At 53.5% G+C, this 25,208-nt stretch overlaps 1 protein-coding gene across 16 annotated transcripts in view; it reads left to right on the top strand.

Annotated features, from left to right (window-relative positions):
- The window catches only part of SCRIB (scribble planar cell polarity protein), a 134,452-nt gene that overhangs the window by 96,118 nt on the left and 13,126 nt on the right, over positions 1–25,208 (top strand). For 10 of the 16 annotated variants that reach the window (XM_064706822.1, XM_064706821.1, XM_064706816.1 and 7 more), the window contains 9 exons: positions 6,060–6,128; positions 11,954–11,995; positions 12,754–12,885; positions 14,515–14,628; positions 16,255–16,302; positions 17,243–17,408; positions 19,995–20,163; positions 21,953–22,042; positions 23,432–23,605. In XM_064706822.1, coding sequence (XP_064562892.1) covers positions 6,060–6,128; positions 11,954–11,995; positions 12,754–12,885; positions 14,515–14,628; positions 16,255–16,302; positions 17,243–17,408; positions 19,995–20,163; positions 21,953–22,042; positions 23,432–23,605 — 1,004 coding nt within the window. Of the gene's footprint in view, positions 1–2,974; positions 3,326–6,059; positions 6,129–9,558; positions 9,610–11,953; positions 11,996–12,753; positions 12,886–14,514; positions 14,629–16,254; positions 16,303–17,242; positions 17,409–19,994; positions 20,164–21,952; positions 22,043–23,431; positions 23,606–25,208 lie in introns of all 16 variants that reach the window. The other 6 variants (XM_064706828.1, XM_064706823.1, XM_064706824.1 and 3 more) reach the window with 4 other exon arrangements.

Raw genomic sequence — 25,208 nt, 5'->3', positions numbered from 1 at the left:
GAGAAGGTGCAGGTCCATCTGTCCCCCATGGAACAGGAGGTGTGGATCTCCCCACTGACCACTGCAGCTATGGTGGAGTTGGTCAGGAGGCTTCCCCCAGAGCAGCCACCAGGGAAGGCAGCAGTGGTTGTCTGTCCTGGATCCACCTGTGCTGCTGCATCTGAGGCCCTTTGTGAGCAGGATTTAACACAGGCTGATGAGATGCCCTTTCTCTTTGTCCACCCTTACAAGCCAAACTGAAAATTCCCATCAGAAGCAGCATGGGAATGCTGGTTTGGGGGATGCTCTTTGGCCATGCAGTACAGACATCACTTCGATGATCCTGTGTGTCCTTTTCAACTCAGAATGTTCTGGGATTCTGGGATTACAATTCCTGCTCTGATTCTCTCATCCCCTTGTTGTTTATAATCAAAAGAAAAAAAAAAACAAAAACCCCTTGCAACAGTGTTAGAACAGTAAAGTAAAAACCAGACATTTATTGGGAGCTTCCAGGTGTCCCAGTGGGGATGGGGCACACCCGGCCCCTGATTTCAACAATTTATTAGGATTGATTAATTAGGATATTTATCAGGAACATCAATAGGAGATTCACTTAGCCCAGTTACACACCCCTGGAGAGAAGCTGTGGCTGCCCCTGGATCCCTGGCAGTGCCCCAGGCCAGGTTGGATGGGCTTGGAGCAGCCTGGTCCAGCAGAAGGTGTCCCTGCCATGGCAGGGCTGGAACAATCTGAGCTTTCAGGTCCCTTCCCACCCAAACCATCCTTGGATTCTGAGGCCCTGACATTTCCCTGACAGAAATCAAAGAGCTGCTGCAGCCTCTGACCTCTGCATTGAACAGGAATGAAAGCCAGGCCCCTGAGGGGCTGATCACAGCAAAACCATCAGAGTCTAGTTTTGCTTTCTGGGCTATGAGGGATGGAGAAGCCTTGGCATGTCTCAATACCAGGTCCCCATGATGAGTTAATTAGCAACCTGTACTTTCTCTTCTGAATCTCTTTCTCTTCAGTTTCTTGCCACTGATTCCTTTTTCTCCCTTGTTCAGAGATTTAAGACTGGATTTCTTTCAGTGCCAAGGAGGATGCAGGGTAGCACGTGCCTGTTCTATTTCTCTTCAGTTTCTTACCATTGATTCCTTTTTCTCCCTTGTTCAGAGATTTAAGACTGGCTTTCTTTCAGTGCCAGGGAGGATGCAGGGTAGCACGTGCCTGTTCTGTCTGCAAGCTGGGAAAGCTCCCTGCATTGCCCAAATTCTTGCTCACCCAAAATAGAAACCGTGGCTTGTCTGACAGGAATAGCCCTGGAGAGGCTGGGCAGTGAGGAATCCATCACCAGGACATTCTGCAGCAGGAGCTGGAGCTTCCAGGGACACAGGAATAGCCCTGGAGAGGCCAGGGAGTGAGGAATCCATCACCAGGACATGCAGGAGCTGGAGCTTCCAGGGAGACACAGATCCAGCTGGGCCCAGGAACAAAGCAGGGACTGAGGCTCCCTCTGACCATCAGGCAGGATGGCACTCAGGGGAAAAGGAGCTAAAAGCAGGGTTTTACACTGAGAAATCACAGCAGAGTGTCCCAGGGTAGCACTGGTGAGGAAACACGATATGAGGCAGGGCTGTGCCAGCCACAGAGGCTGGGCTGGGGGTTAGGGGAGGGCCTCCCAAATTCCTGAGCCTCCCAGCTGCCATTGTAGTCAGCAGCCCAGCCCTGAGAGCTATTTTGGGGAGCCCTGCCATGACACAGGAGCTGAGGAATTCACTCTGAGCAGGAGAGGTCTTTGTGCTCCCTGGAGGCGCTCGGATGGAAGCTTTGGGCTCTGCTCTCTGCCTGTCCCTGCTCCCCTGAGGAAGGCTCTGGTGTTTGGGGTAACAAACTCTCTTCTGTGGCACTGAGGGGAAGGGCCAGGGCGTCACTGGGGCTGTGGGAATTGAGCCTGGACAGAGCTGGGGCTGCCTCAGCCCTGCCATCAGCAAGGGCCACCCACAGGGGCTCTGGTGTTTGGGGATGCTGGGAGCCCTGGGGCCCTTATAGCATGTTCACCTGGGCAGGTGTGGTGGGAGTGACCCTGTGGCAGCACTGGGGTGGCAGCAGAGGCTGGGCCATGTGTGGTGGGGCTCAGTGAAGTGGGGATTGAACTGGAGGATCTCAGAGGTGCCTCCCAGCCCCAGCTGAAGGTTCTGTGGTTCTGTGTGCTGAGGCGAGGGGGGAGCATGTGCTTGTGCAGGTGTTGGAGGTGGGTTTGGCTGGGGAGCAGCTGCAGGGAGGTGTGTGAGTGGAGCAGGGCAGCCTGTCAGCCCCCTGGAGTGACACTGAGGGTCACAGGTGCTTGTACAGGTGCTGGAGGTGGGTTTGGCTGGGAGCAGCTGCAGGGAGGTTTCTGAGTGGGAGCAATGCAGCCTGTCAGCTCTCTAAGCTGTCTGTGCACAGCAGGCTCCTCTCCACGAGTGGCACTGAGGGTCACGGGTGCTTGTGCAGGGTCACAGGTGCTTGTACAGGTGCTGGAGGTGGGTTTGGCTGGGAGCAGCTGCAGGGAGGTGTATGAGTGGAAGCAATGCAGCCTGTCAGCTCCCTGGGCTGTGTGTGCACAGCAGGCTCCTCTCCACGAGTGACACTGAGGGTCACAGGTGCTCATACAGGGTCACAGGTGCTCGTACAGGGTCACATGTGCTTGTGCAGGTGCTGGAGGTGGGTTTGGCTGGGAGCAGCTGCAGGAAGGTGTGTGTGTGGGAGCAGGGAGGTGTATGAGTGGAAGCAATGCAGCCTGTCAGCCCCCTAGGCTGTGTGTGCACAGCAGGCTCCTCTCCACGAGTGACACTGAGGGTCACAGGTTGGTGGCAGAGCAGGAGAGGGTCGGGATGCCGTGCGGGCGTTAGCACTGGAATTCTCTCCCCTGTCCCTCAGCAGCTGTTCTCTTTTCTCTCTGCTCCTCTTCTCTGTGTTCTCCTCGTTTCTGTGTGACCCTTGTGTTTCCTCTCAGCCTGTTGAGTGCCCCCAGCCCAGCTGCAGCATGGAGGGTGACTGTGCCGTGCTGTGCTCACAGGCATGGCACGGCCGGGCAGCGTCCCCGGAGCCGGCAGCGGGCACAGCCGGGCCCCCCCGGCCCCCCACGCCTCCCCAGCAGCCCCAGGCACAGCAGCAGGAGCCCGAGGGCTGCCCCCTGCCCCAGGAGCAGCTGCCAGAGACGCCCGAGTGTCTGATCGACTCGCAGCCCATCCCCTTCAGTGAGAACCCCTTTGTGGTGGCCAACCGCAGGGGCAGGGCTGGCCTGGGGGGGCCTCCCCTGGGCTACGGCCGGGGGGGCGTGCTGAAGACCAGCCTGCACTCCAAGGCAAGCAGCGTGTGGTGTGTGGCATGCACTGACACAGCCTGGCCACTGCTCCCTACTAAACCCTGGCACCGGGCAGCACGGCGCCCGCGGGCCGGTCCCTGCCCTGTGTGCCCCCCTAATGTGCCACCTGATGGGTCCCCAGAGCCACCAGGCCATCCCCTGGCTGCTAACACACACCCTGGTGCTGGGGTGTGGGGACAGGATGGCATCTGTGACCTCCCTGCTGTCCCCTGGGGTCTGCCTGGGAGCTGTGCTGTCCCTGCCTGCCCGGCTGGCAGCACTGCTGGGGATCAGGGCTGGTGCCACAGCCCTCCTCTGCCCTGTGGAAACATCTGGAGAACATCTGTAAAACACTGCTGGGGATCAGGGCTGGTGCCACAGCCCTCCTCTGCCCTGTGGAAACATCTGGAGAACATCTGTAAAACACTGCTGGGGATCAGTGCTGGTGCCACACTTCTGTCTCTGGCCCTAAGCGTCCTTAGAGAGGAGAAGATCTGCAAACTACAGTAGATCCAGAGCCCAGGAGCTGCTCCTCCACTCACTAGATCAAGACTTGGGAATTCCAGGGGAGAGCTTTGCTTTCTGTCCTGGGAAATCTGTGTTTGACATTCCTGCTGTTGCACAGGGAACCCGTGGTGGAACAGGGACTGGACCCAAAGATAGCACCCTCCAGATGAGCACCACGCTGCTCTCTCCTTCTTCCTTTTGAAGCCTTTTGGGAAGTCTGAAAAGCAAAGCAGCCCCACATAAACAGCCCCATAGACAGCAGATGAACCAACCCAATCCTCAGCTCTAGTGATCTTGGAGGTGGTTTAGTTCCTTGCTAGGAATTTCTCAGGTGTGTAGCCAGGTGAGCTTAGAGCAAGATATCTGAAATCTGTGCTCCAGTATAAACTTCAGGCTTGGTGTGTCAAAATATTGATTTTATCCAACTGGCCATGTGCGTGGTATTAGTGACTGGGAGCTGTAGGTTTGCCTGAATAGTTCCCTAAATCCCAAATGACCTGCCTCTACCTTGAGGCATTAGAAATCCTTGTGAAAGGTGCTGCTGGTGCTGCAGTGGGAGTGCAGGTGATTCCTGGGGTGCTGCTCTCTGCAGTGCAGGTGGTTCCTGGGATGCTGCTCTCTTGAATTCTGCTCTCTGCAGTGCAGGTGGTTCCTGGGATGCTGCTCTCTGCAGTGCAGGTGGTTCCTGGGTGCTGCTCTCTGCAGTGCAGGTGGTTCCTGGGATGGTGCTCCTGCAGTGCAGGTGGTTCCTGGATGCTGCTCTCTGCAGTGCAGGTGGTTCCTGCAGTGCTGCTCTCTGCAGTGCAGGTGGTTCCTGGATGCTGCTCTCTGCAGTGCAGGTGGTTACTGCAGTGCTGCTCCCTGCAGTGCAGGTGGTTCCTGGGGTGCTGCTCTCTGCAGTGCAGGTGGTTCCTGGGATGCTGCTCTCTGCAGTGCAGGTGGTTCCTGGGATGCTGCTCTCTGCAGTGCAGGTGGTTCCTGGGATGCTGCTCCCTGCAGTGCAGGTGATTCCTGGGGTGCTGCTCCCTGCAGTGCAGGTGATTCCTGGGGTGCTGCTCTCTGCAGTGCAGGTGGTTCCTGGGATGCTGCTCCCTGCAGTGCAGGTGGTTCCTGGGATGCTGCTCTCTGCAGTGCAGGTGGTTCCTGGGGTGCTGCTCTCTTGAATTCTGCCTGCAGTGCAGGTGGTTCCTGGGATGCTGCTCTCTGTTCAGCTGCTGGCAGCTGAGCCTCAGTGTCAGAGGTTCCTTTGGGAGCCAGGGGAGCCCTGTCTCCTGCAGCCAGGCTTTCTTTGCTCCGTGTCTGTGCCCAGGAGCTTTTCCTGGAGCTGACCCTGCCTGTGAGGGCTGGGGGAGTCAGGGAGGAGGATTCCTGGGAATGCCGAGGCTGTAACCCGATCCAGTTGGGGTGTGATCCCGGTGTTTAACCTCATTCCCTCGCTGCTCCTGGTGCTTTCTGGCATGTGCCAGCTGCTGCTGGGCCCTGCTAGCCTTGCTCCCTTGTGAAAAACGCCAGTCGCTTGTTTTTAAAATTTTAGAAGTTTAATAGCAATAAAATGGTTATAAAAATAGTAATACAATTAGAGTAGTAATAATTTGGACAATTTGAATTAGGACAATATGAGACAATAAAGACAAAGAGTTACGGACAGTCCGAGTATCTTTTCTGGGCAAAATAAGCCCGAAAAGGATGTCCGTTAACAGAGGATTAACCCTTAAAAGCAACAGCCTGTTGCATATTCATACACCTCATCCATGATGCATAAATTCCATTCAAACACAGGATTCTGTCTGGTCAGTGTCAGTTTCTTCCTCTGAATCCTGACAGCGCCTTTGAGGTGGGAGGAAGTTCATTTCTTCTGAAAATGGAGCAATGAATTCTTTCTCTCTGAAAGATTCAGGTGTCCTGTGGCTGCTAACTCGCTGCGAGTCCTTTCTTTAAAAAAAAGTATCCTGCATAGCATCGTTTGTATTTTAACATTTTGTTATAACCTAAAACTATATTTAACACAGTACTTAAGAGATTTAATACAGCATTACTTTCTAACACAACAACAATTAATATTATGAATATAATATTCATTTTAATATTTGCGAAAAGCCAGCCGTAAAATACGCATTTTTCATATCCCTGGATGTGCAGGGTGTCCCAAGCCCCTGGGCTGCACAGACCCCTCCTGCCATGCAGTAACACTGGAGCTCTGTCCTGAGCTTTGTTTTCTCTCTTTCAGGCTCCCGTGGGCGAGTCTGGTGCAGGAAATTCCAGGCGAGAATCCCCCTATTCTCCCAGCAATCCTCAGGTGAGACTGCCCCCAGGACAGGGGGTGTGGGAAGGGCAGGGGTGCAGGACAGAGGTGGCTGAGGGCAGTTTCCATCCTGGAGTGACCCTGTCAGGGTGGAGGGGACCCACCAGAGAGCAACTGCCTCCTTCGGAGTGTCCCAGAGAGCCGGAAGGGTAATTAGCTGCTCTAAATGAGCTCTGAGGGACAGCTTAATTGCAGGGTGATGGGGAGGGCCTACAACATGTGGCTGTGAGATTTTGGGAATGGTCTTTTTGGACCAGTGCCTTGCACAGAGATTCTTTGATTCTGGCAACTGGTGTCTGGTTAGAAATGGAGGATCAGGGTTTGGGTCTGTAAACCAGGCCTGCAGAGGATGCCTGGGTCTCTGTGTGAGCCTGGTGTGGTTAGAAATGGAGGATCAGGGTTTGGGTCTGTAAACCAGGGCTGCCCAGGCCTGCAGGGGATGCCTGGCTCTCTGTGTGAGCCTGGAGTGGTAAGAAATGGAGGATCAGAGTTTGAGTCTGTAAACCAGGGCTGCAGAGGATGCCTGGTTCTCTGTGTGAGCCTGGTGTGGTGAGAAATGGAGGAGTTGGGATTTGGGTTATTAAACCAGGGCTGCCCAGGCCTGCAGGGGATGCCTGGTTCTCTCTGTGTGAGCCTGGTTAGAAATGAAGGATCAAGGTTTGGATCTGTAAACCAGGGCTGCCCAGGCCTGCAGAGGGTGCCTGGTGTGGTGAGAAATGGAGGAGTCAGAGTTTGGGTTATTAAACCAGGGCTGCCAAGGCCTGCAGGGGATGCCTGGTGTGGTGAGAAATGGAGGATCACGGTTTGGGTCTGTGAACCAGGACTGCCCAGGCCTGCAGAGGATGCCTGGTTCTTTCTGCATGAGCCTGGTATGGTGAGAAATGGAGGATCAGGGTTTGTGTCTGTAAACCAGGCCTGCAGAGGATGCCTGGTTCTTTCTGCATGAGCCTGGTATGGTGAGAAATGGAGGATCAGGGTTTGTGTCTGTAAACCAGGCCTGCAGAGGATGCCTGGTTCTCCCTGTGAGCCTGGAGAGCTGCTGGCCAGGAGCTGGAGGGATCCTGCTACAGCCCCTTCTGGGTGACCCTGCCCTCAGGATCCTGCTGCAGCTCCTTGCCTGAGGCTTTCCCTCTGCAACGGGAAGAATCTTTGCTTTTGTAGCTTCTTGTAGTTATGATACTTTTTGAACAATCCTTTTTTTTAGGATTTTTCTCTTTGAGAAGCTGAGAGGCTTCAGGAATAAAATGTAAACAGTAATTATTTGTTGTTGTGGAATGTAACAAATAGATCTGTGATTGGTTTTATGTAGTTGTTTTTAATTAATAGTCACAGTCAGCTGGCTCAAACTCTTTGTCCGAGTCACAGGTTTTTGTTATTCTTTTTTTTTTATTATTTTTAGTCAGTTTTTTGATGATTTTTTTTAGTATAGTTTTAGTATAATATACATCATAAATATATATTAATATATTTATATTATATACTATATAATATATATAGTATATATTATAAAATAATAAATTAAACTTTTTGAAACATAGAGTTCTATTTTTGGGGTTTTTTTTATTTTTAGACTTCTGCGAGCACTGTCACAACCTCTGATGATTTTTTCTTTATAAACATTACTTCTTATCCCTTGACATTCGTATTCCTTATTTATCTGATGATTTTTGTCTATATAAATAATTCATATAAATATTACCTTTTATCCCTTGACATTCATATTCCTTATTTATCTCTGAACTTTTCAATATCTTTGATCCCTCTGTCCATCCCACGGCATGAGGTGCTACAGCTCAGTTGAGCCTTTGAAAGTTAAATGAACTTAAAGAGATTTTTAGATTTTCCCTTTGCAGTCATTGCCCATTACTGGGTTTATACTGGGGCTGGAGTGAATTGCCCCTTGTTCTTTGTTCTCTGTTCTCTGTCCTTTTGGGTCTGTTGGTTCCTTTTGGAGTCCAGCTGTTCTCCAGCTGTTCTCCCCCAGCTGTGGCACTTCCCTGCTCCATTTCAGCTCCTGGGGCTGGGCAGGAGCTCTGGAGGGGGCCAGAGCTCACAGGTGAGGTGGCTGCTGGGGCAGGCTGAGCTGCAGGAGCAGCCCTCGGGCGCAGCCTCTGTTCCCTCTCAGCTGTCCTGATCTCCCTCAGTCGTGGATCATTTCAACTGAGTGCTCAGCAGGAACCCAGCACCATTGGAAGGCGGTGTCACAGCTGAACTGTTCCAATGCATTTTGTTCCAGCTGTGTTTCCCTGTTTACATTTCTGACAGCTGCTGTGGTTTTTCTAAGTTTTCCTTTTATCACCAGTGCCAATTCTCTTTATTTCTTTGAGATAATTTTCGCAGATGCCCAGGATGGTTTGGGTGGGAAGGGACCTTCAGGACAATTTCATTCCAGCCCCCTGTCATGGGCAGGGACACCTTCCACTATCCCAGGCTGCTCCAGCCCTGTCCTGCCTGGCCTTGGGCACTGCCAGGGATCCAGGGGCTCTGGGCACCTGTGCCAGGGCCTGCCCACCCTTGAATGAAATCATTTCTTCCCAAAACCTCATCCAGCCCTGCCTCCTTCAGTGGGAAGCCATTCCCCCCTGTCCTGTCCTTCCAGGCCCTTGCCCAGGGTCCCTCCCCAGCTCTCTTGGAACCCTTTAGGGCAGTGGAAGGGGCTCCAAGGTCTTCTCCAGGCTGAGCAGTTGCAGATCTCTCCTGTTTCAGGGATTCAGGAGTCTTGACTTCTGCAGAGCAGAAGTTCTGAGGAATTTTGTCTCTTACTCTCTGTCTCCCATCTATTTTTCAATGTTAATTCTTTGATTTCAACATCTTGTAGTCCAGGCAGAATTGACTGGCTGATTTCAGAGAATTATGTTAATTAATTAATTAATTAATTCAGAGAACAATGTCAATTCTTTGGTTTCAATGTCTCGTACCCCAGTCAGAATTGACCGGCCGATTTCAGAGAATTATGTTAGTTAATTAATTAATTGAGAGAATAATGTTAATTCTTTGATTTCAGCATCTTGTACTCCAGCCAGAATTGACTGGCTGATTTCAGAGAATTCCTTGAGGGAAATTGAATCCTTTGTCCCGAGCAGTCATTGTAAGGGTTGAGTAGGCACTGTGAGGGTTGAGTAGGCATTGTGAGGGTTGAGTAGGCACTGTGAGTAGGCACTGTTGAGGGTTGAGTAGGCACTGTGAGGGTTGAGTAGGCGCTGTGAGGGTTGAGTAGGCGCTGTGAGGGTTGAGTAGGCACTGTGAGGGTCCTGCCTGGCCTGAGCTCTGCACAGGGCTGGGGGAGGCAGGAGGTGTCTGTGCTGGGTCTGGGGGTGCCAGGCAGGGCAGGGGGCTCCCCTTGGGCTCCTCTCCCCTGACTAACCCAAAACCCAGTCTCTCCTTTTCTCTCCCATTCTCTCCGTGCTGCTGCCCCTCCCCACAGGTGCCCACAGCCCCCCGGGCCCCTCACCTGGCCGGCAGGGAGACACGCTTTGTAAGTGCTGCTCAGGGTGTGTAGTGCTGTGTAAATGCTACTCATGGTTTACAGCGCTTTGTAAGTGCTGCTCAGGGTGTGCAGTGCTGTGTAAGGCTTTGTAATGGTTTACGGCGCTTTGTAAGTGCTGCTCATAGTGAGCAGTGCTGTGTAAGGGCTGCTCAGGGTGTGCAGTGCTGTGTAAATGCTACTCATGGTTTACAGCACTTTGTAAGTGCTGCTCGTGGTGTGCCGTGCTTTGTAAGGCTTTGTAATGGTTTATGGCACTTTGTAAGGGCTGCTGGAGGTGTGCAGTGCTGTGTAAGTGCTGCTCATGGTGTGCAGTGCTTTATAAGTGCTGCTCGAGGTGTGCAGGGCTTTGTAAGTGCTGCTCATGGTTTATGGCGCTTTGTAAGTGCTGCTCATGGTTTACGGTGGTTTGTAAGTGCTGCTCTTTCTAAGTGCTGCTCATAGTGTGCAGTGCTGTGTAAGGGCTGCACACTATGAGCAGCGCTTAGAAAGAGCCATAAACCATGGCTCTCGTGGTGTGCAGGGCTTTGTAAGGGCTGCTCACGGTTTACATGGCTTTGTAAGTGCTGCTCGTAGTGTGCAGTGCTTTGTAAGTGCTGGTCGTGGTTTACAGTGCTTTGTAAGTGCTACTCGTGGTTTATAGTGCTTTGTAAGTGCTGCTCAGCGTGTGCAGTGCTGGGTAAGGCTTTCTAATGGTTTATGGCACTGCGTAAGTGCTGCTCATAGTGTGCAGTGCTGTGTAACTGCTGCTCGAGGTGTGCAGTGCTGTGTAAGTGCTGCTCATGGTTTATAGTGCTTTGTAAGTGCTGCTCATGGTTTACAGCGCTTTGTAAGGGCTGCTCGTGGTGTGCAGTGCTTTGTAAGTGCTGCTCATGGTTTGCGGCTCTGTGTAAGTGTTGCTCGTGGTTTACAGCGCTGTGCAAGTGCTGCTTGCAGTGTGCAGTGTGCGCCTGCACGGCTGCTGCACTGCCCACTGCTGCCCTGCGCTGGCCCCACAGCCCATGGAGACCCACGGGGGAGCCTGGCATCCCCATGGGGACCTGGGAACCCCAGGGGACCCAAACATCCCCACGGGGACCTGGGAACCCCACGGGGACCCAAACATCCCCACGGGGACCTGGGAACCCCACGGGGACCCAAACATCCCCACGGGGACCTGGGAACCCCACGGGGACCCAAACATCCCCACGGGGACCTGGGAACCCCACAGGGACCCAAACATCCCCACAGGGACCTGGCCATCCCCTTGGGGGCTCAGAATCCCCACGGGGACCCCACGGGGGCCTGGCATCCCTACAAGGGGCTCAGGATCCCCATGGGGACCCAGCATCCCCACGGGATTCCCACAGGGTCCTGGCATCCCCTTGGGGGCTCAGCATCCCCACGGGATCCTGGCATCCCCACGGGGACCCCACGGTGACCTGGCATGCCCTGGGGTCCCCCAGGGAGCAGCACCCTGCTGGCACTCAAGGCACGGGGGGCTGCTCCCTGTCAGCTGCTGCTGTGGTGGCACCGCGAGTGCTTGGGAGGAGCAGGGGGGATGGCATTGCTCAGGCTGGGGCAGCTGTGCAGGGTGGGCGTGTGCCATGGGAATGTGCCCAGGAATGTGCTAGGGAATGTCCAGGGACCAGGAGCAGGGAATGTGCCAGGGCCTGTTCAGGCACCAGGGGATGTGTCCAGGAATGTGCCAGGGACCAGGAGCAGGGGATGTGCCTGGAGCAGGGAATGTGCCAGGGCATGTCCAGGGACCAGGGCATGTGCCCAGGAATGTGCCAGAGACCAGGAGCAGGGATGTGCCCAGGGAATGTACCCAGGGAATGTCCAGGCAGCAGGAGCAGGGGCTATGCCCAGAGCCAGGGCTGTCCCAGAGTTGGGCTCAGAGTTTGGAGATGTGCCCAGGGAGCAGGGGATGTGCCCAGGGAATTCCCAGGGACCAGGGGATATGCCCAGGGAATATGCCAAGGAGTGTGCCCAGGAGCAGGGGATGTGCCATGGGGATGTGCCCAGGGAACGTGCCAGGGAGCAGGAGCAGGGAATGTGACCTGGAGCAGGGGCTGTGCCCAGGGAATGTGCCCAGGGAGCAGGAGCAGGAGCTGTGCCCAGGGCCAGGGCTGTCCCACAGCTGGGCTCAGGGTTTGGAGGTTTGCAGAGAGCTGTGAGGGTCTCCTCACACAGCACAGGGCTGGGAGAGGCTCGTGCAGGTGGGCTGTCCTCACCTGAAGAGGCAGGGACTGGGGTTCTGTGGCACCTGGAGCTCCCCACACAGGGTGGGCAGTGGGGCAGGGGTAAACAAAGCTTCCAGACTCCAGATTTACCCCTGTGTTTCTGTTTGCAGGCTTCCATTAACTTCATCACATCGCAGGATGACAGTAAATCAGTGAGTACAGCTGCTGTGAAACCTGACTCTGCTGTCCCTGTGCATCCCCCAGCACTTGGAGCTTGTTCCTTCCTCCTCTTGGCTTCCATTCTGTCTTCTCCACTATGCCCCAAGTTTGTACAAATGCATCAGGTCTCAGATATGGTCCGTGTGAAAACCCAGCCCAGCTGTTTTTGCAGCTTTTATTGCTGTTTCCCCTCCTGCAGGTTTTGCTGGCTTTCCCAGTCCCTGTGCCACTCTCTCCACTTGCAGGTGCTTTGCTCACGTTCACACAGCATCCAGCAGTGATGGTGACATCTAGGAGAGGTTTTAGCCTCTCACCTCTGCTCCAGTAACTGCATTTCTCATCAGACCTAGCCTGGTTCACTTCCATCCACAGCTTCTGCCAGTTCCCATTCCTGGCTGATGTTTCCCTCCTTCCATCCCTGGTGCTCTCATTTTCTGAGCTTGGTTGGACTCACCTTACCCTGCCAACCCCTGTAGCTGCTGCTGGTCTGGCAGGTGCTTCCTTTTGTCCTTCCTTTTGTCCTCTGCAGTGCAGTGGTGCTGTGTGACCCTTCCTTGGCTGAGTCTCCTTTGGTGTTGGCTCCTGCAGCTGGAGCAGCAGCACGGCCAAGGAGAGAAGGGGGGGTGCATGGATTTGCATGGGTTTGTTCATTCACCTGCATGGCAGACACCTGGCTGCCCTAACTGCTCGTTTCTCTTCTCTTTGTGCCCCCTTGCCCTCCTGTGCCCTGCCCACGCTGCCCTGGCACCAGCAGACCAAGCCCGGCGTCATCCAGCCGCTGTCCCGCGTGCGACCGAGCGCTGCTGTGGCACTCAGGGCCGAGGAGGGGGACAGCCCCAACCCCTTCCAGCAGCCCCAGCCCTGCTTCAGGACCCACAGCTCTGTAAGTGCCCAGGGAGCCCTCCCCAGAGCCCTGTGGCTGCCCCGCGTGGTGCAGTGCCATGTTGTGGGGCAGAAACCCTCCCAGAGGGGGCTCTGCTTGGTGACCACATGCCTGGTCACTCTGCTTGGTGACCACGTGCCTGGTCACTCTGGTGTGGTCACCACGTGCCTGGTCACTCTGCTTGGTGACCACATACCTGCTCACTCTGGTTTGATGACTATGTCCCTGGTCACTCTGCTTGGTGACCACATGCCTGGTCACTCTGGTTTGATGACTATGTCCCTGGTCACTCTGGTGTGGTCACTATGCCCCTGGTCACTCTGGTTTGGTCACTACATGTCCTGGTCACTCTGGTGTGGTCACCACATGCCTGGTCACTCCGGTTTGGTGACCACCTGTCCTGGTCACTCTGGTTTGGTGACCACATGTCCTCATTGTTTTTGAAAGGTTCCTGTTTCTGGGGCTGTTTGTTGATGGGGGAGAAAAATTCAGGTGTTTTTGTCTTTGTCATGAGGGAAGACCTGTGTCCCTTCATATAAAAGTGGAAGGAATAGTGGAAGGTGTCCCTGCCCGTGACTGGATGGGCTTTCAGTCCCTTACACAAACCATGCTGGGTGAGATTCCACAAATCCAGCCCTTCTGTCCCTGCAGTGGGATACCAGAAGTATCAGAGAGCTGATTTGCAGGCAAACATCTGTACAGAACTCATGGAATGGGCATGGCTCACATTTCACAGCTCTCCTGACCTCACTGTGCTGTCCTTTAGCCCATCAGACAGCATTGTTTAGCCCTAGTCCAGGACTAAGGAAAACCAGAACCAGAACTGGATTGGTGCAGCTGGAGGGATGAGCAGCTGCAGGGGATTTCCTCTCCAGGAGGAGGAGGAAGGTTTGGGTGCTATTGCCCCCCACCCTTCCATCTCTGTGGTGCTTAGAGCAGAACCCCCAGAGCTGCAGGAGGGTTCACAGGGAAGGTGGGTGAGGGAGGGACCAGCAAAGACAGTGACAGGACTAGGAAGGTCCCCTCAGAGCTTGTCAGATGTGTAAGTGTAATTCTGCAGAGGAAAATTTGGGATCAAAGGCAGATCCCCTCCCCATCACAGATCCCTGGATCAGATCCTGGAATCACAGGGTGCTTTGGCTTGGGAGGGACCTTAAAAACAGGGACACCTTCACTAGAGGGACTCTTGTTCAGCCCTAAATAGAAATCAATGTGTAGCTGTCCTGTTCTATCCCACAAAATCCTGATTCAGGTAGGTTGAATTGGCTGTAAATCCTCAAGGACTGGGACAGCAATGTGCCCTTGGCCAAGGGATCTGTCACAACATTCCCATCAGGTCAGTGAAGGTCTGTGCCACCTAAAGCATCATTCCTTCACTGTCCATGGAACAGAACAGGCTGTGACCCTCGTGCAGTGCTCTGCTCCTGGTGCTCCTGCCCAGGGCTCAGCAGCAGAGGCTGAGATTGCCTTCCCAAGGCTCACAGATCCCTTATGTGTTCCCTGACCTATTCCTTCCATATCCCCCTCACCAGGCTCTGCAGGCCAAGAGTCAGGCTGTGTTTCCCCCATGTGGGTTTTCCCCCCACCTGTGCTCACCTGTGCCTCCTGTCTGTCTGTCTGTCCCTGCAGCCAAAGCCATCGCCACCGTCGCCACCGTCCCCTGACGAGGTGCCCATCAACGTCAAGCAGGCCTACAAGACCTTTGCAGCAGTGCCCCTGTCCCAGCCCCTGCTGGGGACACAGGTAACCCAGCCCTGGTGGCACCAGCCAGGGCTCAGCATGGCAGGACAGAGGGTGTGTGCTCTGCAGGGACAGCTGGGGACACGGCCAGGGCCTGGGGGAGCTGGAGAGGCTGGGGATGGGATGGTGAGATGGTCACCCTGGAAGGGTCCTGTATTGGTGAGGGGATGGTCATCCTGGCAGGGACCTGTCTGTGCCAGGTCCTGTTAGAGTATATGGATGATGCAGATGTTCATCCTGGCAGGGTCCTGTGTGGATGGTGCAGATGTTCACCCTGGCAGGGTCCTGTGTTGGTGATGCAGATATTCAGCCTGGCTGGGTGCTGTTTGTGCCAGGTCCTGTTGGAGTGTGTGGATGGTGCAGATGTTCACCCTGGCAGGGTCCTGTCTGTGCCAGGTCCTGTTGGAGTGTGTGGATGGTGCAGATGTTCATCCTGGCAGGGTCCTGTGTGGGTGAGGAGATGTTCATCCTGGCAGGGTCCTGTCTGTGTCATGTCCTGTTGGAGTGTGTGGATGATGCAGATGTTCACCCTGGCAGGGTCCTGTCTGTGCCAGGTCCTGTTGGAATGTGTGGATGGTGCAGATGTTCATCCTGGCAGAGTCCTGTCAGATCCTGGAAGCTCCTGGAATCTCAAGCATTGTTGTTCTCCCTGGACATTGGGATACTGATGAACAACTACGCAAAGGAACTCTGAAATTCCAGGCTCCAGGGCCAGGCTAAACCTGTGCTGAGGCATTTTTGGATAGATTTTGATCTTCACTGGCACTCTTCCTTTTCCCTGCCATCTAGCTGAATCCTGGAACAGCCCAGGCTAGCTGAGGCCTTGGAAGTCATTGTCTCAGTTCCCCCTGCAGAACAGGGCAGGCTTGGGTCCTGGAATCCTGGAATTCCAGAATCCTGGGACGTCCTGAGTTGGAAGGGACCCACCAGGATCATCAGGTCCAGCTCAGGACACCCCCAGGAACCCCACCATGGCCCTGAGAGCATTGGTCAAACCTCTGCAGAGCTGTAGGAGGTTGCTCAGGCAGATCCACTCCAGTTCTGAATTCTGAATTAGTTTTTGGAGTGTTTGGATAAAGCCAGAGATCATCTCCTTGCTCTCTCTTTGTGGGTCATTTCAGTTTATCTGATGATGAAACTTCCTTCTTTTCCATAACTAATTTGCAGTTCTCAGTTTGCCCCTGTGGATTCCTGGTTAACAGATGGACTTGGGGGATCAGTTTCCTACCCCTGTAGTTCTGTTCATCCAACATTCTGTTATGCATCCCAGTAAATACAGATTTCATTCTTTCTGATGGCATCTCTGCTTCTTTAAAGTAAATTTTGTGTGGTTTTGTCTTTGATGCAAGCAAAGTGTGAGTGGCTCCTGCCAGCTCCTGTGACTCCCCTCCAGCCCCTGCTCCTGTTTGGTGCCTGTTTCCAGTGATTTTCAGTTTCTTCCTTTCAGGAGTTGTCACACCTGGTTCTGTTTAACCCTCATTTACCATAAATCCTCACTCCTGACCATTGCTAAGCCTTGTTAAATCTGTGAATTCTGGGACAGTGTGGGGACCTGTGTCAGCTGCCTGGTCTTGGGGCACACGGCTGGAACCTTTCCTTTGGAACATGCTTGTTTCTCTCTGTCCTTAGGAACTGTCTGGTCAGAGCAGCACAGAAAACACCAAAATGGCCTTGGAGGTGAGTGCTGGGAGTCGTGGGGGTGTGGGTGGGGTGTGATGGTGGTCACAGGGGTTCTTGGATGGGGGAAGAGACGAGAATGTTGGCTCCATGTTCAGAAGGCTTGATTTATTATTTTATGATATATGTTACATTAAGACTATACTAAAGAATAGAAGGAAAGGTTTCCTCAGAAGGCCAGCTAAGAATAGAATAAAATAGCAAAGAATGAATAACAAAGGTCTGTGGCTCGGGACAGAGAGTCCAAGCTCTCTGGTCTGAGGTTAGCCATTAATTGCAAACATTCAAGATGGCCCAATCACACCTGTTGCATTCCACAGCAGCAGAAAACCATTGTTTACATTTTGTTCCTGAGGCCTCTCAGCTTCTCAGGAGAGAAAAATCCTAAAGAAAAGATTTTCACAAAAAGATATCTGCGACAGTGGAGGGATGGGGTCGTGGTGTGGGAGGGCTGGGGAGGAGCAGGAGGAGGAGAGGAGGGGGCAAAGTGAGAACTGAGGGGATGGGGCAAAGTGAGAGCTGAGGGGATGGGGCAAAGTGGGAACTGAGGGGATGGGGCACAGTGAGAGGATGGGGCAAAGTGAGAGCTGAGGGGATGGGGTAAAGTGAGAACTGAGAGGATGGGGCAAAGTGAGAGCTGAGGGGATGGGGCAAAGTGAGAACTGAGGGGATGGGGCAAAGTGAGAGGATGGGGTAAAGTGAGAGCTGAGGGGATGGGGCAAAGTGAGAGGATGGGGCACAGTGAGAACTGAGAGGATGGGGCAGCTGGCAGAACAGGGGATAGGGTGGCGTGGGGCTAGGTGGGCAGTGCTGGGGCTGAGTGGGCAGTGCTGGGTGTCCCTGTGTGCCCCCTGTCCCATGGTGTCCCTGTGTGCCCCCTGTCCCATGGTGTCCCTGGGTGTCCCTGTGTGCCCCCTGTGCAGCGTTCTGGCTCTTGCAGGTGGCCGCCCACAGCCCCGGGGGCCAGCACAGCCCTGAGCAGAGGTCCTTCCGGGAGAGGCAGAAGTATTTTGAGATTGAGGTGAAGCAGCAGCACCTGGACAGGCCTCCCAAGCGCGTGTCCCTGGTGGGGGAGGACGACCTGAAGAAGATGAAAGAGGAGGAGGGTACGTAGGAACGTGTGCTCAGAGGGTTGTCCTGCTAAGGGATTCCTTTGCCACGGAAATGCAGCACTTCCAGAAGCCCCTGGGTGGTTCTTGTAAGGCCTGGGAATGATTTGAAGTGAATGCTGAGCAATTCTGTGCATGCTGCACTGATACTGCCTGGGTTGGTGCAGTGCTGTAGTTTCAGGTGTCCTGTATCATGGAATCACAGGAGGGTTTGGGTTGGATTGGATTGGAGGGACTTTTAACCCACTCAGTGCCACCCCTGCCATGGGCAAGGACTGCTTGCCTCAGACCAGTGGCTCCAGTCTGGCCTGGAACACTTGCAGGGATCCAGGGGCAGCCACAGCTGCTCCTTGGGCAGGGTCCCTTCCCCAATCCCATCCATCCCTGAAGCCATCCCCCCTCCAGGCCTGTGCCCAGAGCCCCTCTGGAGCCCCTCTGGGTTCTGCAGGGCTGCACTGAGTTCTGCCTGCAGCTTTGTCCTCTGCAGCTGAGCAGTTCAGCTCTCACAGAGCTCTGAAGGGCTCTGAGTTCTGCCTGCAGCCTTCTCCTCTGCAGCTGAGCAGTTCAGCTCTCACACAGCTCTCCCTGCAGAGCAGAGGGGCATTCCAGGCTCCCTGCTCTGGGCTCTGTGCCTGCAGCCTGCAATAAACACTTCAGGGGCATTTATAAAGCCCCTGCACACAGTGGGGCTGTGCCAGCACCAGGTGAGTGGCACCCTCACACAGGACTGGCAGCAGAGCTCAGAGCTCACTGTGCTGCTCCAGGGCTGCACCAGGAGCTGCATTGCTGCTCTCCTTTGTGTTGTCATTCCCTCTTGCTTGAGAGTTCACAGAATTCACAGAATGACTCGGCTGGGAGAGACCTTAAAGATCATCGAGTCCTACCCATAGTTGCTTTAGGAGGTGATAAGGAACAAGGTGAAGTGGAAAAAAGGATTTTTACTGAGCTCTCCAGCCACTCCTCTCCAAATCATACCTAAACCTGGCATTTGCTTCAGTTTTATGCCAGTAATGGTTGCCCAGTGTCCCAGCCTGTCTGCACCCTCCTGTAAGGCTCCATGGCCCTTCAGAGAGCCGCCAGCAGCTCCCAGTTTGGCATCAGCAGCAGAGTGTTCCTGTTGCATTCAGCTCCTGCAGAATGCAGAAAAATGATTTTATTAATAATTTTAATATTATTTTTATATTTTTAAGGTTTAAAATTTATTTTAAATAATTTTTTAATTTTAATATTATCTTATATTTTAAGAAAGATTTTTATTTTGTTAAGAAATATTTTTTAATTTTAATATTATTTTTATATTTTTAAGATTTTTAATTTGTTTTTAATGTTTTTTCTTTTTAATATTATTTTTATATTCTTAAGATTTTTAGTCTTGCCCCAGGGCTGAGCCCTGAGGAGTACCCCTGGGTGACCTGCAGGACCCCTGCCCAGAGGTGCCTGCTCCTGTCCCCTCTGTCCCTGACCCTCTGGTGATGTGCTCACCAGCAGAGCTGTCCCAGGGCCACTGCCACGCGTGGGGCCACCACCAGCACCCAGCCTTGGCTCCTGCAGGAGGCCAGGGGCAGATACAGGCTCCCAGGGCTCCTCCTTCCCTCTGGGAAAAGGGCAGGAGAAACTGTGCCCAGTTTCCAGGGTGAGGCTGAGAGCACTGGGAAATCTGCTGGAAATCTGCCCTGGGTGTCTAGGGATGGAAATCTGGTGGATAAGGAATGGGGGGAGCTGAGGAAACCATGCAGAGTTTGTTTCATCATTGGTGGAAGTGTGGAGGAACAAAGGTGTTCATGGAGAGGGGATGGACTGAAACCAGCCCAGACTTGCAGGGGTGAGAAGGATCTGCCCAGAGGTTCCATCCTGGGGGATTCAGTACCAGGACCTGCCCAGAGGTTCCATCCTGGGGTTTCAGTACCAGGACCTGCCCAGAGGTTCCATCCTGGGGGATTCAGCACCAGGACCAGCCCAGAGGTTCCATCCTGGGTTCAGCGCAGGACCCCAGTTCCATCCTGGGGTTCATGAGGACCTCCCAGGTCCATCCTGAGGTTCAGTCAGGACCCCCAGAGGTCCATCCTGGGGGTTCAGTCAGGACTGAATCTCTGGGGTTCAGTCAGACTGCCCAGAGTTCCATCCTGGGGTTTCAGTACCAGGACCTGCCCAGAGGTTCCATCCTGGGGGATTCAGCACCAGGACCTGCCCAGAGGTTCCATCCTGGGGATTCAGTACCAGGACCTGCCCAGAGGTCCCATCCTGGGGGATTCAGTACCAGGACCTGCCCAGAGGTTCCATCCTGGGGTTTCAGTACAGGATGAAGGTTCTTGGGGGTTCAGTGTCAGGATTGAATTTCTTGGGCATTCAGTGTCAGGACCTGCCCAGAGGTTCCATCCCAGGGGTTTCAGTGTCAGGACCCCCCCACAGTCCCACCCTGCAGGTCATTATCAGGACCCCCCCACAATCCCACCCTGAGGGTTTCATTGTCAGGACCCCCCCCAGTCCCATCCTGGGGGTTCAGTGTCAGGACCCCCCCCCACAGTCCCACCCTGGGGTCCAGCCCGTGCTCTCTGCTATGAGCTGCCCCCTGTGTCCCTGCAGCCCGCAAGCTGCAGCAGCAGCGAGCCCTGCTGCTGGAGGAGGAAGCTGAGGAGGAGGAGGAGGAGGGCAGGCGGGCGCCCCAGGCCATGCAGTCCAGCGTCATCATCGAGGGCGTGGAGTACAAGGTGGAGAGACTGAATGGGAGGAGCAGCCAGGCTCCAGCAGCTCGGTAAGGCAGCACCCTTGTTTTGCGGAGATAACCAAAACTCCACGGCTTTGTGCAAGTTGTAAAGCCGGTATGTTTATTGTTATGTGTGGAGACTGCTCTCCTTAAAAGACATGGGAACTTCAGGTCCCTTTTTATCCCCCTCTCAAATACATATGCATACAATTTCACATTAGGTTCATACATATTCATTTTTACGAATTTTGCATGACATTTGCCGCTAGTTCTTCGTTATCAGAAGGAATTCCTAGGTCAGGCTGGCCTGCTCTTACAGCAGTCTCTGTCTCTATCACCCTCTGTCTCCCCCTCTTATCTCTGTCCTTCTCTGAAGTAGTTTCTCTGAGCCTAGGCTTTGCAGTCAGGCTACATAGCTCTGTTTTCCAACCACAGAGACAAAGATGTACATTCCACCCAAATCAAAATGGATTTCTGCTCTAGAGAATTTCTACTCTGTCTCACCCAGGGCAGGCAGCCCTGCACCTGTCACAGGCAGAGAGTCCCAGGATCTCTTAGGGGACAGGGCTGGCACAGATTTCTGCTTCAGAAAAGGCCAAGCTTTACATCTCACTCTTTCCAGGGAGCAGCTCCTTCAGCTGTGCCCCAGGGTGTGGAGAGAGGCTGATTTTAGAGAGATGCTTCAAGATAAGCTGAATGATAAAGTGATGCTAAAACAGATTTGGGGTTTTTCAGGCTTTTGTTTCCCTGTTCTCTGGGACTTGGCCTCCAGGTTACCTTGATGGTTTTTTCTAATTCTTGGGCATAGAACAGAGGAATGAGAACAGGGTTCTGAAAGGCTCCAGATAAATTCAGAATGCACTGGAGTAAAGCTGAAGCTGTCCTTATCTGCCTTTGAAGCCTTTGGCACAGACAGTGTCCTCTGCACAAACACGTCTCAGTCACAGTGGCAGAACGCACCCTGGCACTGCAGTCTCATTTCTCTCTGTTGTTTCTGCCCAGTCTCACTGGAGGAGCTTCTCACATCACAATGCCCTGACACTGCCCCTGCCCCTCTGAGCTGGGGCAGCTCCAAGGAGGAAAGCAGTCACACACAGCCCCTTGGTTCCCTGGAAGCCCCCCTGATCCCTCCTGTTCCCATCCTGAAACATGGCATGCTGGAGAGCAGGAAGCCTGGCTCTGCCAGTTGTTTATTATTTATGCTTGAATGCTGGGGAGGCAGTGGAAGAGGCTGAAGTTGTGTTTCTTGAAATAATCTTCCTCATGCTGGAAGAGAAACTGAAATTTAATTAAAATAAACTTGAGCAGTAAAAATCAGAGCTGGGTGTCACCATAAACTGAACACCCCCAGCTCTCCCAGCCAGCTCCATAGCCCCTCTCATGGAACAACTTAAAATAATCAAATTAATTTGTTAATGAGGGTGTAAAATCAGGATGAGGTGACAAGTGTTGCCAAAGGGAATCTTTCTTGGGCTCCTCTGTTTGGAATCCCTTTGTGCCACATCTAACAAAGCCAAGAGTGAGGTCCTGCTTCCCAGGGCTGAAGGGTGCGATCCAGAGGAAGAGAAAGCCCAACAAATATTTTGATAGGAAAACTGAGGAAAGATGTGTGTGTGTGTGTGTGTGTGTGTGTGTGTGTGTGTGTCAGTGGCTGGGTGACCTGCAGGTGCAGGAAATGAGCTCTGATATTCATGTGGATGTTCAGGAGATCCCACAGGAATGTTCGCAGCAGTGATCACAGAGGGCTGTGACTTCACCCTCCTCTCCTGGGGTGGAGCTTCACCCTTGGCTGGGTGTGCAGCCCGTGGTGCTGCAGCTCACAGGGTTCTTTCTCCAGGCCCTTGGAGCTCAGTGAGAGCAGCAGCTCACAGAGGAATTCCCTGGAGGAGGGCATCAAGCCTGAGCACAGAACCAACTCCATGTCGGGGTGAGTGGGGCAGGGGCTGCAAAGTTCCTCCCTTCAACAGCCAGGGAAGGGTCTGGGGGAGGCAGGGAGGGGAACTGAGCAGAGCCAAGCTCATGGAACCCAGCATGGGTTGGGTTGGGTTGGGTTGGGTTGGGTTGGGTTGGGTTGGGTTGAGTGGGAGGGACCTGCAAGACCCTCTGGTTTCAACCCACTGCCCTTCAGTGTGACGGTGTTCTCAGGGGTCTGAGGATGAGGGAAGAGATAAGGATCTGAATCCATGTTTCAGAAGGCTGATTTACTATTTTATGATATATATTACATTAAAACTATGCTAAAAGAATAGAAGAAAGGATTTCATCAGAAGGCCAGCTAAGAATAGAATAGCAAAGAATGATAACAAAGGCTTGTGGCTCAGACTCTCTATCTGAGCCAGCTGACTGTGATTGGCCATTAATTAGAAACAGCCACATGAGACCAATCACAGATGCACCTGTTGCATTCCACAGCAGCAGATAACCAATGTTTACACTTTGTTCCTGAGGCCTCTCAGCCTCTCAGGAGGAAAAATCCTAAGGAAAGGATTTTCCATAAAAGATGTCTGTGACACTTTGGGGGTTGCTCCCAGGACAATCCAAGCCCCATCCAGCCAGAAACTCCTTTCAAGGAGTTTTCCTGTGTCCTGTGTCCTCCCCATCCATGGCAGCCTGTGCCAGTGGCATCAGGCAGGTGAGCAGAGCTGCCAGGGGCAAAGGGCAGGTGAGCAGAGCTGGCAGGTGAGCAGAGCTGGCAGTGACACTGGGCAGGTGAGCAGAGCTGGCAGGGGCACAGGGCACGTGAGCAGAGCTGGCAGTGACACTGGGCAGGTGAGCAGAGCTGGCAGGGGCACAGGGCACGTGAGCAGAGCTGCCAGGTGAGCAGAGCTGGCATGACACATGGCAGGTGAGCAGGGCTGGCAAGGGCAAAGGGCAGGTGAGCAGAGCTGGCATGGCACAGGGCAGGTGAGCAGGGCTGCCATGGCACAGGGCAGGTGTGCAGAGCTGGCAGGTGACCCCAGGTGCCCCTGCCTGCCAGGTGAGCCCCTCAGAGCCCACCCTGTCCCCTGTGTGCCAGGTTAACCCCTGCGGAGCCTGGCGCTCCCGTGCACAGAGGGGCAGGTGTGCAGAGCTGCCAGGTGAGCCCTGCAGCCCCCCGTGCCCAGGTGAGCCCCTCAGAGCCCCCTGTCCCCTGTGTGCCAGGTTAATCCTCACAGAGCTCGGCACTCCCGTGTGCAGAGGGGCAGGTGAGCAGGGCTGCCATGGCATGGGGCAGGTGTGCAGAGCTGCCAGGTGAGCCCTGCAGCCCCCCGTGCCCAGGTGACCCCAGGTGTGCCCAGGTGAGCCCCTCACAGCCCCCCTGTCCCCCGTGTCCCAGGTTGTCCCCCGCGGAGCCCGGCGCTCCCGTGCGCACGGCCAAGGCGGAGCGGCGGCACCAGGAGCGGCTGCGGATGCAGAGCCCCGAGCTGCTGGCCCAGCAGGACAAGGAGCTGTCCCCGGCCGAGCGCCGCGCCCTGGAGGCCGAGAAACGCGCCATGTGGAGGGCAGCACGGTGAGCCGGGGCTGCCTGTCCTGCGGGGAGGGAGAGGGGCAGCTCCGGGGTGGGGATGAGGGGAGGGAAACCAACCGGGGAGTGGGGGATCCTGTTATAGGGCAGGGAAACTCCTGGGGGTGAGAGATAAAGGGACGGAAACCGGGGATGGAGGATGCTTTTACAGGGCTGCTCCTGAAGGGACCTAAAGGAGTGAAGCTGGGGAGTGGGGGATGCTGTTACAGAGCAGGGATGCTCCTAAAGGAGTGAAACTGGGGAATGGGGTGTGGAAAACACCAATCACTTGTTTTTAAAAACTTTAAAAGTTTAATAGTAATAAAATTGTTAAAAAGAATAGTAACACAATTGGAGTAATAACAATTTGGACAAATTGAATTAGGACAATAGGAGACAATAAAAGCAAAAAGTTACGAACGTCCGGGTACCTTTTCTGGGCATCACAAGCCCAAAAAAGGACCCCTGCTAACAGAGGATTAACCCTTAAGAACAATAGCCCATTGCATATTCATACACTTCATACATTATGTATAAATTCTATTCAAACACAGGATTCTGTCTGGTCATTGTCAGCTTCTTCCTTCTAATCATAACAGTGCCTCCAAGGCTGGAAGAAGTTCGTTTCTTCTGATAGGCAGGCAACAAATTCCCTTTCTCTGAAAGATTCAGGTGTCCTGTGGCTGCTATTCACTGCAAGCCCTTTCTGTTAAACAAAGCATCTTACATAGCATAGTTTCTATTTTAACATTTTTTATAACCTCAAACTATATTTAACACAGTGCTTAAGAGAATTAATACGGCATTACTTTCTAACACAACACATATAATATTCATTTTAATATTTGCGAAAAGCCAATCATAAAATACATGCATTTTTCACAGGGGGATCCTTTTACAGGGCAGGGCAGCTTCTGCATGTCTGGGGGCTAAAGGAGTAAAAACAGGGAATGGGCGTCCTTCAACAGAGCAGGACAGCTCCTAAAGGAATAAAACCAGGGAATGGGGATCCTTTCACACAGCAGGGCAGCTCCTGCACGTCTGGGACATAAAGGGAGTAAAACCAGGGAATGGGGGATCCTTTCACAGAGCAGGGCTGCTCCTGCACATCTGCACCTGAAGGGTGTAAAACCAGGGAATGGGGACCCTTTCAGGGGCAGATGTTGAGGGAGGCTGTGCAGGATCTGTCCAAGCCCTGGCTGAGCCTGTCCCTTGTGATTCCCCCAGTGCTGCCCAGCCCTGCACAGGGGAGCTCCCCATGGACACAAACCCAGCTGGGTGCTGTGCTGGCTGTGTCCTGCCCTCACACACCATTCCCACCTTGTTTGTACCCCTTTTGGAATGGTGTCACTGAGGCTGCAATGTCACACATCCAAAAGGAAAAGTGGAATTTCTCATTTCCAGTGTTGCTGGGCTGGACATCCTGCTGCAGCCAAGAATGACAGGATCTGGCCATTCCCATTCTCACCCACATGAGCTGTTCCATCAGCCATGGAAGAGTGACTGAAAGTTGTTCTGGAAGAAAGAGAACTTCCTAATCCAGAACTTAAGACTTGAAGCCAGTCTAGACATTTACTGCATCATAGAATTCCTTCCCAAAATCACTCAG

The sequence above is a fragment of the Zonotrichia leucophrys genome, chromosome 2, assembly GCF_028769735.1.
Source record: "Zonotrichia leucophrys gambelii isolate GWCS_2022_RI chromosome 2, RI_Zleu_2.0, whole genome shotgun sequence".
NCBI classification, from domain to species: Eukaryota; Metazoa; Chordata; class Aves; order Passeriformes; family Passerellidae; genus Zonotrichia; species Zonotrichia leucophrys.
Note: the sequence above shows the minus strand (reverse complement) of the source record. Positions and strands in the feature narration are given on the sequence as shown.